This window comes from Gloeophyllum trabeum (assembly GCF_000344685.1).
Source record: "Gloeophyllum trabeum ATCC 11539 unplaced genomic scaffold GLOTRscaffold_00001, whole genome shotgun sequence".
Lineage (NCBI taxonomy): Eukaryota > Fungi > Basidiomycota > Agaricomycetes > Gloeophyllales > Gloeophyllaceae > Gloeophyllum > Gloeophyllum trabeum.
Genome location: NW_006920410.1, coordinates 3594282 through 3610108, shown reverse-complemented (window position 1 = coordinate 3610108; position 15827 = coordinate 3594282). Strand labels below are relative to the sequence as shown.

At 50.7% G+C, this 15827-nt stretch overlaps 5 protein-coding genes across 5 annotated transcripts; 4 read left to right on the top strand and 1 right to left on the bottom strand.

The window, feature by feature from the left end:
• The first annotated feature begins 754 nt into the window (after window positions 1-754).
• Window positions 755-1861, top strand: GLOTRDRAFT_109343 (DUF1605-domain-containing protein). The gene is made up of 5 exons (XM_007863216.1): window positions 755-887; window positions 958-1101; window positions 1155-1279; window positions 1337-1556; window positions 1608-1861. The coding sequence occupies exons 1-5, from the start codon at window positions 793-795 to the stop codon at window positions 1753-1755; spliced, it is 732 nt and encodes a 243-aa protein (XP_007861407.1). The 5' UTR covers window positions 755-792; the 3' UTR covers window positions 1756-1861.
• A 1575-nt stretch (window positions 1862-3436) lies between these two features.
• GLOTRDRAFT_113609 (HCP-like protein) lies at window positions 3437-4266 on the top strand. The gene is made up of 4 exons (XM_007863215.1): window positions 3437-3588; window positions 3642-3725; window positions 3778-3903; window positions 3951-4266. The coding sequence occupies exons 1-4, from the start codon at window positions 3442-3444 to the stop codon at window positions 4008-4010; spliced, it is 417 nt and encodes a 138-aa protein (XP_007861406.1). The 5' UTR covers window positions 3437-3441; the 3' UTR covers window positions 4011-4266.
• Window positions 4267-4356: 90 nt separating this feature from the next.
• On the bottom strand, window positions 4357-4575 carry GLOTRDRAFT_28421 (uncharacterized protein; the record flags this gene model as incomplete). The annotated part of the gene is made up of 1 exon (XM_007861952.1): window positions 4357-4575. A coding segment is annotated over one exon (219 nt), but the record flags the coding sequence as incomplete, so codon positions are not given.
• Window positions 4576-4713: 138 nt separating this feature from the next.
• GLOTRDRAFT_124909 (glycosyltransferase family 2 protein) lies at window positions 4714-5860 on the top strand (the record flags this gene model as incomplete). Its single annotated transcript, XM_007863214.1, has 7 exons — window positions 4714-4865; window positions 4936-5035; window positions 5089-5123; window positions 5175-5250; window positions 5309-5334; window positions 5386-5580; window positions 5641-5860. 7 exons carry the CDS (start codon window positions 4714-4716, stop codon window positions 5858-5860), a joined length of 804 nt encoding a protein of 267 aa, XP_007861405.1.
• Window positions 5861-5981: 121 nt separating this feature from the next.
• On the top strand, window positions 5982-7043 carry GLOTRDRAFT_69463 (uncharacterized protein). The gene is made up of 4 exons (XM_007863213.1): window positions 5982-6175; window positions 6227-6467; window positions 6517-6605; window positions 6661-7043. Exons 1-4 carry the CDS (start codon window positions 6071-6073, stop codon window positions 6955-6957), a joined length of 732 nt encoding a protein of 243 aa, XP_007861404.1. The 5' UTR covers window positions 5982-6070; the 3' UTR covers window positions 6958-7043.
• Window positions 7044-15827: the final 8784 nt, after the last annotated feature.

The following is a 15827-nucleotide window of genomic DNA, read 5'->3' as shown; positions in this document are numbered from 1 at the left end:
CCAACTCGATGAGCCTGCGCCCTTAGCTGTGTTGCCCATCTACTCTCAGATGCCGGCGGACTTGCAGGCAAAGATCTTTGAGCCGACATCCGACGGTCGCCGGAAGGTCATTGTGGCTACCAACATTGCCGAGACGTCGCTTACCGGTGCGTAACAGTACTGTCGGTTGGTTGTGCGGTGATAACCTGATCATATTGTTATAGTCGACGGTATCCTCTACGTCGTAGACGCGGGCTACTGTAAGCTGAAGGTCTACAACCCGAAAGTTGGCATGGATGCCCTGCAGATAACCCCCATCAGTCAAGCCAATGCGAACCAGCGGACTGGTCGTGCCGGGCGTACAGGGAGTGGGTACGTATCTGGTATGCCATGCTGTATGCACATATCGAAGCTTACGATCTCCCATTCAGATTCTGCTACCGCCTCTACACGGAAATGGCCTACCGGAATGAAATGTTCCCGAGCACCATCCCCGAAATCCAGCGGACCAACCTCGCTAACACTGTCTTGCTGCTCAAGTCCCTGGGCGTGAAGAACCTGCTTGAGTTTGACTTCATGGATCCACCTCCCCAGGCGAACATCCTGAACTCCATGTACCAGCTATGGGTGCTGGGTGCCCTAGACAATGCGGGCGACCTTACGCCAACCGGTCGGAAGATGTCCGAGTTCCCTATGGAGCCTTCGATGGCGAAGATGCTGATCGTATCAGTGGAATACAAGTGCTCTTCTGAGATGCTGACCATCGTTTCGATGCTGTCGGTCCCGAGTGTGTTCTACCGACCCAAGGAAAGGATGGAGGAAGCAGATGCTGCCCGAGAGAAGTTCAATGTGCCGGAGAGCGATCATCTGACTCTCTTGAATGTGTTCAATCAGTGGAAGAGTCACGGGTACGTATACTTCGATCTTGTTAAATCGCGTGTTAAATTGCGTGGGCGCTGACTTACGATGATTGCTCAGATTCCGAGATGATTGGGCCATTCGCCATTTCTTACATCCCAAATTATTAAGGAAAGCTCGAGAGGTCCGGGCCCAGCTTGAGGACATCATGAAGTTTCAGAAGATGGAGATCATCAGTGCTGCGACCGATTTCGATGTGATACGGTGAGTCGGAAAGCGAAGTCCCTGTCCGACGACGTAGTTCAACTCCCATGCAGGAAAGCGATAACTGCCGGGTACTTCCATCAAGCAGCTAGAGTGAAGGGTATTGGTGAATTCATCAACATCCGCACTGGCATGCCAACACATCTCCATCCCACCAGTGCTCTTTATGGTCTCGGTTGTGTGTTCAATTAATCTCTTTGTGATGTGCGCGGTTACCTGACCCAGATATCCACAGATACGCCAACATATGTCATCTACCATGAGCTGATATTGACGTCGAAGGAGTATATGACAATAGTCACAGCTATTGATGCATACTGGTTGGCGGAGCTCGGATCCGTGTTCTACTCAGTACGGGAGAAGAACTTCGATGGTTCAGGGTCCCGCCATCAAGTCGAGCGAGAGTTCTCGAAGAGGGCGGAACTGGAAACCGAGATGGCAAAGCAGCGCGAAGAGTGAGTGCACCGGACTCCTCCCTTCCGGTGCATTAACTGACTGTCTCTTAGGACTGCCAAGAAGGTTGCCGAGGAGGCTATGACACAAAAGATATCCAGCGGCAGTTCGAAGATTATCATGCCCGGGACACCGAGACATCCGGGTGCTGGTTCTGCTCATCGCGTCTCGCAAACACCCCGAAGACGTGCAGGGATATAGCTCAACCATTAGAGTATTGGCGGACATTCGTATAGTATGTATCAACACTTGGAATAATATCTATCCTGCCTCCGCTTCATTTCTGTCGAGCGTGGCTACACCAACCTCCAAGTCGCGTGATAGATATACCATGTTCGGTCGAACCAACCGCCCATTACCGCGACAGGCGAGATGTTCAACAGTCCGCAGAGATAAAGTAGGGTTGCGGAACCTTCTTGGGTGGCTGCAACGAAGGAGGGTTGTGGCCGTGTGATCCGCTTGGCTGGACGCGCCCTAATGGAAAGAACAGCCGTTGCCATGTTCCGAAGGTTGAAATCTGTATTCCTTCTGCGCAATGTACTCTCATTCTGCGCCTATCCTCCGCTTTTGCCTAGCACCGACACTACGTTGCAGCAATTCAGGTCTGGTTGCTTTCAGGAAGGCTTGGTCAAGAGCAATTAACTATACCGGTCCATGAACAGTCCTTCTTCCTACCGCCTCCCGGCCAGTTCCCCTCTTGAAACACTTGTCAGGCGGACTTCGTCGCGGAAAGCTGTCCGTCCTCCAGAGGCTATATCTGTGCCACCCCAACCCAGCGGTCCACAGAACGTAATTGCCTACGCTGATGAAGGGAGTCTGACGCCTCCAAGACAGCCGCGCAGACCGCCGTCCTCGCCTTTGCTACACACCCAGTTCAGGAGTTCTACTGCGACAGAACTGTCCTACGCCAACTCCTCGTTTCGCGATAGCAGCCAGGACGCGTCGGGCGCTCGGTATGGCGGACAAAGGAGTCAAAATGACGATGCAAGTATCTATTCCAGCGTCACCTTCCCCCGGAATAGCGCACGAGACACGTATGATCCCTATCACATCTACGAGGAGTACGAACAGAACGATCATGGAACCGCACAGCAGCCTGATCAGCCGGATGCCGTTCCCGCTCTCGTCGTATCCACGCCGGTGGAGGGCCACCACTCCCACAATTCATCCGTCACTTCTCTGCAGTCTGGAAGAGCACCCTCGCTCATGCCCGCCAACGCCAACTTTTCCAGGCCAGTCCGTCCTCCCGCAACATCACTGCGTCCCCCAATCGACCGCTCGGATTCGAAGCAACAGGTGTTACAGCGAAATGCCTACCGAGCGCATTCTACAGCATCACCATCGTCTCTACGTCCCGGGATGCTCAGTCCTGCCCCTAGTGGCGCCCCGAGCACACTAGACCGATCGCGCTCTACAGGAGATATCAGGGCTGCGGCACAGCCTTTCTCGCCGAGTGCCCCGTCCTCCCTCTCCGCCAGCATCCCTGGCCCATCGAAAGTGTCCTCCCGCACGTTATCCCCAACTCCACCTACCTCCGCGAACGGCCTCACGTCGCCGACTGACCCGCATGCCCGACCTGGGAACCAATCACCCGTTAGCCTGTACTCCTCATATTCCTACTACCCATACGAAGGCGCGATACCCTCCCCCACAACACCGAAGACGCCCGATATCACAGTTACCCCAGCTGCGCGACCTGAACCCGCGCAGTCACCGTCCATGCCTATGCCTGATGAAGCACAGCTCACCGACGGCTCCAAGCCGATACCAGGCACTCCGCAGTATTACCTGCTGGAGGGTATCGAGCATCACGAGAACAACCGCCTGAAGGAGTCGGCGCAGTGTTTCGAGCGGAGCGCGAAGGAGAACGGCGGGTGCGGGGCGGGGATGCTGATGTGGGGGCTCTCGCAGCGGCATGGGTGGGGGTGCGAGAAGAACGAGAAGAGCGGGTTTCAGTGGCTGAGGAAGGCGGCGGAGATTGCGCTGGATGATCTGCAGGTGATTCAGGACGGCGAGCAGAGGAATGCTATCAAGGTGAGCGAGGGTTGCCGGCATTCTGTCCTCGGGCCGTATTGATTGGAGAAAAGTCGGAAATGGTGGTTGCTATCTATGAGGTCGGACAGTGTTTCTTCCAGGGATGGGGCGTGCATAAAGACCAAAAGATGGCCGTGGTATGTGAGCACAGGCAATTGATTTACTAGTGAATCCTGACTATGGCGATAGGATTATTTCCGCACTGCTGCAAAGCTTGGTGACGCGGACGCTCAGCAGGATCTGGCATTCTGTCTCGCTAATGGAAAGGGGTGTAAGAAGGACAAGAAAGAGGCCGCAAAGTGGTACCGGGCGGCTGTGCGTGGTTTTGCTCTGCTTCCATGCTTGAACTGATGATATTCCAGGTTGCGCAAGGAGCCAGCGACGTAGGTTTGGCTTGGATATACAAGGAGAAGTATAAGTGAGGTGAAGACCTTCCGCCTCGAACCGACGAACATCCGCGGGCCTGCGACCTCCTTGAACCAGAGTTTATATAACAAGCTGAAGGCAGGGCTCTCCGCGTGCCCAACAATCTATACCCCGAGGTACTGTTCTAAAGATGGGATTGAATCCCATCGGATGGACGGGAGATATCTTGAATTCCGGCCACTATTTTGACAGGCAGACAAGGCCGAAAGTGCTGTATAATCTGTATTTTCTACTACATGTACTCTGTAATCGAGCATTGCAAATGTTTGACATACCTGCGTCGGCATATATTCATGCTAATGCTTCGTCGGAAAGCCCGACCAATCTATCTTCCCAGTGGCTTTCCGCTTCGGCCTTCGTGACCAGATTCCATGGGATCATGACTTGCCCAACGTATCTACTGTGGTGACTCCCACCTTCCTGGGGCATGCGGTATTCTTCGGTGCTGACCAGGATGATGTTCAGAGAGTCGTCCGTGCCGACGAATGTGCCCAGGAAGATCCTGCCGTCCTTGACTGTAACCCGCAACGGCTGCCTCAGCAATCCTTTAAGACGGGTAATCGCCGGTGTCGTCGTGCTCTCCTCCATCGTTGCAGCCCCCAGGGGTGTCTCGGACGAGGGAGAGTCGAATGAAGCCATCGTGGTTATCAGGAGAAGACGTGACAACACAAGAGGTCACACACGCGCCCGCGCGACAGGATGAATCCATACGAGAGCAGCGTCGCGGTGAACATGCTTGGAGACCACGACTCGCGCGACACGCACAAGTACTCGGTCATTCTGCCCACCTATAACGAGCGGAAGAACTTGCCGATTATTGTCTGGTTATTGGCGAGGACGTTTACGGAGAAGTCAGTGATTCCGTTCTGAATGCACGGGAGGTTGTTGGGCTGATGGTACGTGTCGGTGGTGTGCATTCAGTGACCTTGCTTGGGAGATAATTGTCGTGGATGATGCGAGTCCGGATGGGACGCAGGAGGTAGCGCTGGCGCTGGCTCAGGTGTACGGAGAGGACAAGGTGGTGAGTACAGGCATACGCTGCATACGTGGCTTGCATGCTCAGCTCGGAAGTAGGTCTTGAAGCCTCGGTCAGGGAAGCTAGGTCTCGGGTTGGTCTGATGCTACTAGGTTAGCTGTGATGGCCACTGAAGTTACCCCAGGACCGCATATATCCATGGTCTGAGCTTCTGTACGGGCGATTTTGTGATTATCATGGATGCTGATTTTTCGCATCACGTACGCCCGTCCACATTACTAGACGAGCATACCAGGGTCTGACCAAGATATCTTACAGCCCAAGTTCATTCCACAATTCATCAGGTGCGTAAGCACGCGCTCGAAACGGTATCCGTCACTGACTTCGTCGTGCAGGTTGCAGCAGGCTTACAACCTGGACATCGTGACTGGTACACGGTATAGCTCGAAAGCGAAACCCCACCTCGCGGAAGCTCAACCAGGAGGGGTGTACGGGTGGGATTTGAAGCGCAAGTTGGTGTCAAGGGGGGCGAACTTTCTGGCGGATACCGTGCTGAATCCTGGTGTGAGCGACTTGACAGGCAGTTTCCGGTGCGTTATGTTTCACGAATTGCATATCCTCTTACCGATTATCCCTCCTCGCTGCGTCAGGTTATACCGACTCCCTGTCCTCCGGCATATCATTACGCTCACCCAGTCGAAAGGATACGTGTTCCAGATGGAGATGATGGTGCGCGCACGGCAGCTGGGGTACAGCGTAGGCGAGGTCCCCATCACGTTCGTCGACCGCATATTCGGGGACAGCAAGCTGGGCGCGAACGAGATCGTAGGATACGCGAAAGGTGTCTGGGCACTGTTCACCGGTGTATAGAGCCCCCGGCGTCTAATTTATACACCTGCTGTACATATTTGGGCCCGCGGCTCCGTGACGTCATGGCTCTGCGCCTGCTCTTATGAGTCGTCTCGCCGCCGCGGCCGTAGCATTTCTTGCGCGCATACACCCACACCGCATACACCCACACCGCATACACCCACACCGCATACACCCACACCGCATACACCCACACCGCATACACCCACCATGAGTCTCCTCCACGGCGTCCTCACCGATTCCATAGAGAAGAGGAAACTGGGCCTCTCCCAGAACGACGACGCGCACGATTCCGACGATGAGTACGTCAATGTGGTGCGTAGCCCCTGCTATCTGCGATCGACGGTGATCGTGACCGTCGTTTAGATGTCGTCGCCTGGTACACCCATAGCGGGCTCTCGTCCCTCGTCGAGGCCGCAATCCCCAGCTCCCGGCGGCCGACTCCAGTCTCGCCTTTCGCTAGGCAGCCAGAAGCCGTCATCAGACCCACTACGAGCATTTCCGACGGATGTGTCCCAGCGGATCTTCAGCCAACTATCCATCCGAGACCTTGCTCGGTGCTCGCGCGTGTCCAGGAAGTGGAACAAGAGTCAGACGCTCAACTACAGTAAGCTTCTCTGTCCTTTGTTGTCGACCCGTCTGACCTCGCCTTCTAGTTTGGTTCCAGCATTATCGGAAAGAGAACTTCCACGACGAGAGCTTGCCGCCTGGCAAGTGGACGAAGCGAGAGTCTAAGCAGAATTGGGTATGTGGGACTTCATTGATGGCAGCGGACGTCGGGCTAACTACTTCAAATGCAGCGTCACATTTATGCTCAGACCATACCTAACCGCGACCCGCCACCGCTCGGTCCGCTCAATCCCTCATCGAAGCGTGGATCGGGATATTCTACTCCCTCCGGCTATATGACTCCCAAGGAGTTTCGCGAAGAAAAGTGGCAAGCAGAGGCCGAGGCAGCGGAGCGACCTAGCAAAGTCGAGATGCGAGAGCTTTACAAGGAGATGGGCGGCAGGAAGGCTAAGACGAAGACCAAGCTTGGCAGTGCGGGTGGTGCTAGAAATAAGGGTGGACTTGGGGATGAGAATGAAGAGCTCTAAGTACCTTCAATCAGCGATGTGTATAGAACACTAAGAATGTAGAGTTTTGGATGTACAACTAGATGTTGGGGGGCGTTACTCACCGCCACGCATGATAATGATGCCCCTCCTTTGGGGGCTCGATAATGATACCACTGCAGTAAAAAGAAAAGAAGAAGAAAAAGAAAAAATAACAAGGGGTAAGCCATGTGGCCGCTCCAAATATGGTTGCATGTGGCTGAAAGCATGCTTCTTCCCTAGCGAGCGGGTTATACATTGTACAACCTCTCGCTGCTCCCGTATGTTGCACTAGATGTATCCTAGGGTGCTGATCCTTCAATTTTTGAGGTGTAGTTCATTTTTTCTTCCCGATATTCGACCGGGTATCTAAGTAAATATGTGTCCGGCGGGTTCACGATACTAGCACCCGCGGGTCTCAAGTAGCTACAAGTAAACAATACCTATTGGCATTCTCGTGACAGTAGTACTACCTGGGATTTTGTAATCGTTCACGCTCAAGTTGAAACGCTGAAGTCGTCTATGGTCCGCCTGCGCGAGACGCTGAGTGAGCGGTTCCCACGATTAGAACCCCGCACAATATCGAGGGTGGCTGCGACCGGAACTATGGGTGCACAATGCCCCATGAGATGGCGCTTGCTTTGTGGTTAGTATATCCTATAGGTACAACATGTTAGAGTACTCAAACAAAATTTTTGGATTTTATTGGGCAGGAAATCCTGGTATACAAGTCATTCATGATATTGAGCTGAGTTTGAACCATGCTAATGGTTCGGCAACTCCCGCCTCACGCTCGCAATACCATGGCTGATACGCCCGCGCCGACACAAGTTCAGGAAATTTACATTGTATAACTGCTACTATAATATTGATCCTAGAAGTTCCGTAACGACTTAGACGAGATATCCCCGCCCCAGAGTTCCCCAAGCATCTGTCGCGAGCCACGCGAACTTGCCTCTTATAGATTTGAAACTCCGCTCAATATCAATATCATGCCTGGGAGTGAGTAACGCCCCCCTTTGGGAGGGGTTCTGGCACCCTTGAATTACTTCGCACTTTTCGTCGCACCGGCAAAATCCGGCGTGCTATGTTTGGCTCTAGTGATGCCACTACTGAACAAGGACTTGGCACTTCGGGAGTTACACTCTCTTGGGCCTAGCAAAAGATTGTATGGTAGGGATATATGAAAGATTGGCTTTTGTAAATCATTCTGAGGCTCACAAAAGATAATCTTTATTGAGAATTTCGAAATGTGTAATATATATTTACAGCAGTATTATCTTTGTTGATACATCATAATTAAATCTTTTATATTCCATTCTGACACTGGAGGATTTGTAATCTTTAGGGCCAGGCAAAAGGTTGTATGAAAGGGAATTGCACAGGCTCTGATTGGCTGGGAATTCCCTTCTGTACAACCTTTTGCCTGGCCCTAAAGATTACAAATCCTCCAGTGTCAGAATGGAATATAAAAGATTTAATTATGATGTATCAACAAAGATAATACTGCTGTAAATATATATTACACATTTCGAAATTCTCAATAAAGATTATCTTTTGTGAGCCTCAGAATGATTTACAAAAGCCAATCTTTCATATATCCCTACCATACAATCTTTTGCTAGGCCCAAGAGAGTGTAACTCCGAAGTGTGGCCATGGTCGGGCATGCATCTCAATGTTCACACTCAAGTCCCTCTTAACTATGTAATTAGTGTTGGTTTGTGGATGCCACAAGGTACAGGTGAAGGCCTATTATGAGGTAAAACTTAGGTGTTGGCTTGAGAACGATTTGAGTCTATGTGCACTCCATCTAACATGTGTATTCAATCATGCTAGTTTTCTGGGTCTCCATGCCATACATGTGATGGACAATTTACAAATAAGTAGAATCAAGAAAATCCATGTTATTCCATAGCTTATGATCATGAGGCCCAACAGACTGTAAGGTAAAAATATGATGTGAGATGGATGTCAGATGTCCACGCAACAGATACACACCATTAGGTATTCTTGGAGAGGGGATAAGTATCTCTTGGATTACAACAGCACAGGACATTCTACCTGGCCCTAGATGGAGCTTGACTGAAAGAGAACTGGGGAAAACTTGGGTCCCCTATATATATTACTAACAATATCCCTAGCATTATCTTACATTGTAGCAATACTGTCCTTACGATGATTTGTCAGCCTTGTGTAGCAGCCACAACATCTTGACCTTAGTGCAAGTTCTCAAGGTCATTTTCCTGAACAAAGTTGCCGGCACCAGATGGCGCTTCATGAGTAATGCTAATGAGCGGAGTTTTAATCCGGACTAGGCAGTCTCGTGTGGGACCTCACGTGGCTCACTGCCGCCGCTGTGGGTGTTGGTGTGAGCGAGAATAGAAGCTTCTCATATGTAAGGCCTATGTAGAATTGAATGGCGACATGTCAACACGTCTGTACAGTAGAATTCCAATATACCACGTTTTCATTCAAAACCGCTCCATCCGTTGGTGCCCCAGCAACATGTAAGGTGAGTTGTAATTTTAACGGCAATGTAAATGAACTTGGAGATGCTGGCGAGGGCCCCGGGAAGAGTTTCGAGGTTGTGGCAGCAACAGCCTGCGCACTGTTGAACTAGGCACTGACTTAGCTGCCAGGTTCTACAGCGTACCAGAATGTGCCGGAAGTCTCTGGAACATTCTGGTATATTCCATTATCGTACAAGGGCACGGAGCTCATGTGGGTCAGTGACATCATAGGTGGAGCTCAGTAGGATTAGGGATATTCCACATAGCTTAGTCAGCCTATGGGCCACAGTGTATATAAACCCTGCAGCTCTGCTGCCTAATGAAAAGGGTTGTTTATACGAGCTTTACCAGTAGCTACAGCATCCAAGCAATACAGGTGAGTTGTGTAGGGTGCACTGTACGTGCTGCTGCCTGCATAACTCTTCATCAGGTTATGAGCCCAAATAGGCAGCTTGCATCTGCGTGGTAACTCGCTGCAGCGCATTGCACCTCGCTCACCTGTGCATTGCCCTATGCACCCTCACAGGCTGCAGTGTGGCTTGATGTGTGATCATCGCCGTAGGCTCTGTTATCAGCAGCCATCAGGCTTGATGATTGATCCTGGGGTAACTCCCTGATGGAGCCAACAGCATGGAGCAGTGCGCCCTTATCGGGCTGCATAGCTTTGCTGATACTGATGAGATCTCAATACAGATTTCAGATATCTCAATTGCTCCTCAAACAATGTCGAACAATCTGATCGCTGTTGTCCCCGTCCTTGATGGCTCGAACTGTCCTACCTGGTCTGAGCAGATGACGGCGTATCTCATGTCTCAAAGCCTCTGGGGTAATGTTGATGGTACATTACCCAGCCTCCTGTCAATGACGACGACTCTACTGCCACCGATGCCTGGAAGGAAAAGGATATTAGGGCTATGGGTACGATCCATCTTCGCTGCTCTCCTGCCGTCGCCTCCTACATCAGGGACAAGACACCAGCCAAGGAAACTTGGGACCAGCTCTTTATTTGTCTATGACTCTCAGCGCCATTTACAATGAGCTGTAGGGAGCCCTGTTGACGAAGATACCGGTAGATCAGCACCCTGCCCCAGCCTTCGTGAAGATATCCAAATACTTCGACACTCTGGAAGCGGCCAAGGTCCAGATTGCATCGCTTATTCAAGGCCTAATTTGTCTTTATGCACTCCCTAACTGCTACGAGAACATCGCACAGTTGCTAGTCCAAGCTACCTCTGTGGACATAAGTGTGGTACGAGAAGCAGTTACCATCGCTTGGGAACAGTCTCAAGGCAAGAAGCCAGAGAGACTCAGCGCACACAAGATCTCGGCAGTGAAGCATAAGGCGGGTGATCCCTCCTTTTCTTCGCAGCAGCAGCAATGCGTGAGATGGAAAGAAGTGCCCTTATCGCAGCAAGCACGCAGGCAAGAAGCGTCAAGGGCAAAATCACGATCACCACCATGCCCATGACGTCTTAATCGCCTCAACCATCTCCCTTCCTCCTCCAACCATCACTCACGTCCTCGACATTGCGCCTACCGGCAGCAAGACTCAGACGGTTAAAGAGCAAGGTCCGTTCCACCCACCTCCTTCAGCGGATACCAGTCACTACAACAACAAGCGGATCAAGAAAGCCTTCAAGCTCGCGCAGGACCTCGACATCAGTCCCACCGAAGAGGATATCAAGGTCTTGGACACCCTTGTCGTGCAGGTTGACCCGGACCCGGCAGATGTCAACATGGAGGATGCTGACTCCATCGCCTCCAGCCACGCGTCCAAGCGCGCTCACTTTGAAGGAGTCGCTCGCGTGGATGACGCTGCGGACAGCGACCATGATGACAACCAGTCTATCAACTGGGGTAGTGACAAGGACCAGGGGGAGACTGTCAGTCTCGGCGATGAGGAAGACCTGGACAGCACTATTGCAGAGGCTGCTGGCTTCGACCAGAATCCCTTTATCGACGAGCACTACCCATACATGCCATCTTCCCCTTTACAGCGTAGTGTAGATCTTAATTTGAGTCCTGTAACTTTGGCTGTAATATATTGCACTCATGTGCAAACTTATGCTGCATGTGCAAAATGTAAGGGGAAAGATAAGGCACAACAGGGAAACACCTGGATTCTCGACTCGGGGGCCTCTCGGCATTTTACTTATGACATGAGTGACTTCATCGACTATGAGGAATTTAAGCAACCTGCGACTGCGTCTACCGCGAATGGGTTTGCACGAATACTTGGGTTCAGTACGACGGTCCTGAATTATTATATCAAGGACATCGGGAACATAACCACTCAGTTATTTCCAGTATACTGTATACCTGACCTGAATATTCACCTCATGTCACTCAGAGTCTTGCTCCAGGATAAATTGAAAGTGTCTGGTAATGACCAACACATCAGTCTATACGAAAAGGGATTGCACGAACCTTTATTCAGGTTTTTACCGCGGCAGCCTGGCGACACTATCTATAGTGTCAGTACAATTCCTGCACCGGATGCGTACTCTATATTCCCAACGAGCTATGTGGTCGATTATGGGATTATGCACCGTCGCATGGGACACCCCTCTAAGGAAGTCCTGAGGCAAGCTAGGGAACACACCAAGGGTTTCCCCACCAATCTGGAGTTTCCATCCGAAGACCCAGTATGCCCTGGATGCGCAGAAGGCAAAATGCCTTCTAAGGCTTTCCCGCCATCCACTCTACAGGCTAAAGAACCGTTTGGGTCAATTCATTCAGATCTTAAGTCATTTCCCGCAGACTCCTACCATAAGTATCGGTACACAATCGTCTTCTTTCATGATTACACCTCCTATAGATGGGTCATGCATATGCACTCCAAAGGTGCTGCAATTGCTAAGACTCGTCAATTCCTCGCCTACGTACAAAATCAATATGGCAGGAAAATTAAGGAGCGGATGTCCAATGCAGGGGGAGAGTATAAATCTGATGCATTTATCGAGATGCTCAGAGATGAGGGCATAAAAATCCGACAGAGTGCACCTTATGCGCACCAACAAAATGGTCGCGCTGAGCGCTTTATTCGGACTATAATGGACAAAACGCAGTCAATGCGGCTAGAGTCCTGCTCACCTCCATCTTGGTGGGAATTTGCGGTAGACCATGCTGTTCACATCTACAACCGGACCCCTTTGAAGCGCCATCAATGGCAGACTCCTTATGAGGTCCTGAACAAGGAAGTTCCCGACATCAAGCACTTACGTGTCTTTGGATGCGGAGCGTACGTCTACCTGCCTAAGGAAACCAGACCCAATAAGTTATCGCCTAAAGCTGAGCTGATGACTTACATTGGTGTCGCTGATGGCGGCCATGGTTTCAAGTTCATGCGCGCCAATAATAGTATAGTCACTCAGCCTACTGTGCTGTTTGATGAAGCTATGTTCCCTAAATGCCCTAATACAAAGCGACGGGCAAGCACTAGGCTGCAAAGTGCGCCTAAACCAGCTGACAGTCAACCAGACAATTCTGATGATGACTGGATCACCGACGACGATGAGCCAGACTCACGTCCTCCTCCTAAATCCCAAAAGGGGCCAGGCCAGGATCGTGATGATGAACCTGCGCAGCCTGAGGCACGAGAGCCTGAGAACCCGCCTTCTCCACCTCCGGGGGATCCTGCGCCACAAGATGAGCCGCAGAGACCGGTGAGAGAAAGGAAACCAGTAACTCGCCTGGGTAACATCTACGGTGAATCACGGAATCCCGTAGAAACCTATCGCGAGATTGAGTCAGACAAGAAGTGGAAGGATTTAGTTGGCGAAAAACCTAAGACGTCTCGCATACCTCGCCAGTCCAAGCAGAAGCAACAGGTTCCCGGACCTAGCTCTGCCCCTCCACCTCGCGACCCTCCTGCTCAATCCCTGGGTGCTTCGCATGAGCCAGTCACTCCTGAAGCCTCTGACCAGCAGTCTGAACATGACGCTGATGAGTTACTTCTGGCACAGCTATGCCAGGAAGGGGGAGTACCATTGATTAATTACCTGCTTCTGAAGGCTATTTCGCCTAAGGCAGATGATCCAGATACATCCAATGTCAGAGACTGGACGTACCGCAATATCCTTTGCTTATCACCAGAGAAGCAGAAGGAATGGAGAGCTGCTTGCCACAAAGAATTGGATGCACTTCGTCAGTGCAGAGTCTTCGACTTGGTTGACCGCCCTAAAGGGCGTAAAGTCATAAAATGTCGCTGGGTATTTGATGTCAAATCAGATGGATGTCGCAAAGCGAGATTAGTCGCTAAAGGCTTCTCACAGGTTGAAGGTATAGACTTCGACCAAATATTCTCACCAGTTGTGTGCTTTGAGACAGTGCACCTTATGCTCGTGCTAGCAGCGCTTGAGGATTGGCACATCTCTGGACTCGATGTGTGCAATGCCTATCTCTATGGCAAACTGGATGAGGAAATTTATATGGAACAACCTGAAGGCTTCGCCATAAAAGGCCAGGAGCACAAGGTTTGTAGACTGTGCCGTGCACTCTACGGACTTAAGCAAGTGGGGCTTGCCTGGTGGCACACACTTGCTGAGTCTTTAGAGAAATTAGGCTGCAAACGTCTAACTACTGATGCTGGCATCTTCTTATTTAAGGAGAAGGATGGCCGCATGGTAATTATTGTCGTCTACGTTGACGATGCCTTGTTCTTTGGCAAGGACAAGTCTCTCGTGACAGATGTTAAGTCACGATTCATGAAGAAGTGGGAATGCAGGGACCTTGGCGATGTCAAGGAATTCCTATGCATGCACATTACAAGGCAAGGCCGAGAGATTCATCTTGATCAGATCGCCTACCTTGATAAAGTGCTGCAGCAGTGTGGCATGCAGAATGCAAAATCTGCGCCAACTCCTCTCCCTGCAGGTTATCAACCTGAGCCTCACAATGGCCCGGTCAATCCTACTCTTCATAGCCGATTCCAAACTGTGATCAGTTCCTTACTCTATATTATGCTTGGAACTCGACCGGATATCAGCTATGCAGTTACCAAGTTAGCGCAATTTGCTGCTAATCCATCTCAAGCCCATTTAGATAAAGCACTGTATATCTGCCGCTATCTAATCGGGACTCGTAATTACACGCTAGCCTTTGATGGTGCTAGTGGACTTGGTATTACTGCGTGCACTGATTCGGACTGGGCATCTGATCCCAGTACCAGGAAGTCCCAAACCAGTTACTTGCTAAAATTAGCCAATGGCATATTCAGTTGGCAGTCGAGAGCGCAGAAAACTGTTGCGCTATCCTCCACTGAAGCCGAGTACATGGTGCTCAGTGATTGTAGCCGCCAATGTGTATGGGTTAGACAACTCTTTGATGAGTTAGGCTACCAACTCAGCCCCATTCCTATTTGTGGTGACAACCAAGGATCTATATTCCTTGCATCTAATCCTGTCACTGAGCGAAGGTCTAAACATATTGACATTCGCTATCATTACATCAGGGAAGTCATCAAGCAGAAGAAAGTTGAAGTATTCTACATCGACGGCAAGAATAACCCTGCAGACATGTTCACTAAGAACTTAGGACATGTCAAGTTCCTGCGCTTCACAGCGCAACTTGGACTTAGGTTCTACAAGTAATCTAAGTCAGCCCAATGCTTGCGTGCACGATTATCTGCGGCACTTAGCGAGGGGGAGTGTTGAACTAGGTGCTGACTTAGCTGCCAGGTTCTACAACGTACCAGAACGTACCGGAACCCTCTGGAATATTCTGGTATATTCCACTATTGTACAAAGGCACAGAGCTCATGTGGGTCAGTGACATCATAGGTGGAGCTCAATAGGACTATAGATATTCCACGTAGCTTAGTCAGCCTATGGGCCACAGTGTATATAAACCCTGCAGCTCTGCTGCCTAATGACAAGGGTCGTTTATACGAGCTTTACCAGTAGCTACAGCATTCAACCAATACAGGTGAGTTGTGTAGGGTGCACTATGCGTGCTGCTGCCTCCATAATTCTTCATCATGGGATACCTGGGAGAAGATGTATGATTGATGGGGCATACCTGGAGAGGTACCAGCGAATATTTGCAGGAAGATATTATGTATGGTTCATGTGGTGTAGCAACATCTTTGTGTTTTGGTGTCACATTTGCGGTGCATCTCTATATCTCCATGGATAGTGACTTAGATGGTGCGGAAATTGTTATGCCTTGATGGCATACCACTCTATACACTAGGGAGAGGCTGTGCGGACCATCAAACTCAGTGGCGGTGCCTGGGGAAAGGCTCCAGGAGGAACACCAGTGAAAAGCGGTAGCTATTTATCAAACAGTTAGATTCTCCCGCACTCTTGAGTAAACCTGTGGCTACATATTAGGTGACCAAACCTTTAAAGGGGTGTAGAGTT

Bases quoted from the DNA above. Each gene is read 5' to 3' on its own strand.
- GLOTRDRAFT_109343 (XM_007863216.1), top strand. From the start codon at position 793: ATGGAGGAAGCAGATGCTGCCCGAGAGAAGTTCAATGTGCCGGAGAGC. The intron at 888-957 runs GTACGTATACTT...ATGATTGCTCAG, and splicing joins AATCAGTGGAAGAGTCACGG to ATTCCGAGATGATTGGGCCA. The intron at 1,280-1,336 runs GTGTGTTCAATT...AGATATCCACAG, and splicing joins TGCTCTTTATGGTCTCGGTT to ATACGCCAACATATGTCATC.
- GLOTRDRAFT_113609 (XM_007863215.1), top strand. From the start codon at position 3,442: ATGCTGATGTGGGGGCTCTCGCAGCGGCATGGGTGGGGGTGCGAGAAG. The intron at 3,726-3,777 runs GTATGTGAGCAC...CTATGGCGATAG, and splicing joins AAGACCAAAAGATGGCCGTG to GATTATTTCCGCACTGCTGC. The intron at 3,904-3,950 runs GTGCGTGGTTTT...ATGATATTCCAG, and splicing joins CAAAGTGGTACCGGGCGGCT to GTTGCGCAAGGAGCCAGCGA.
- GLOTRDRAFT_69463 (XM_007863213.1), top strand. From the start codon at position 6,071: ATGAGTCTCCTCCACGGCGTCCTCACCGATTCCATAGAGAAGAGGAAA. The intron at 6,176-6,226 runs GTGCGTAGCCCC...ACCGTCGTTTAG, and splicing joins ACGATGAGTACGTCAATGTG to ATGTCGTCGCCTGGTACACC. The intron at 6,606-6,660 runs GTATGTGGGACT...CTTCAAATGCAG, and splicing joins GAGAGTCTAAGCAGAATTGG to CGTCACATTTATGCTCAGAC.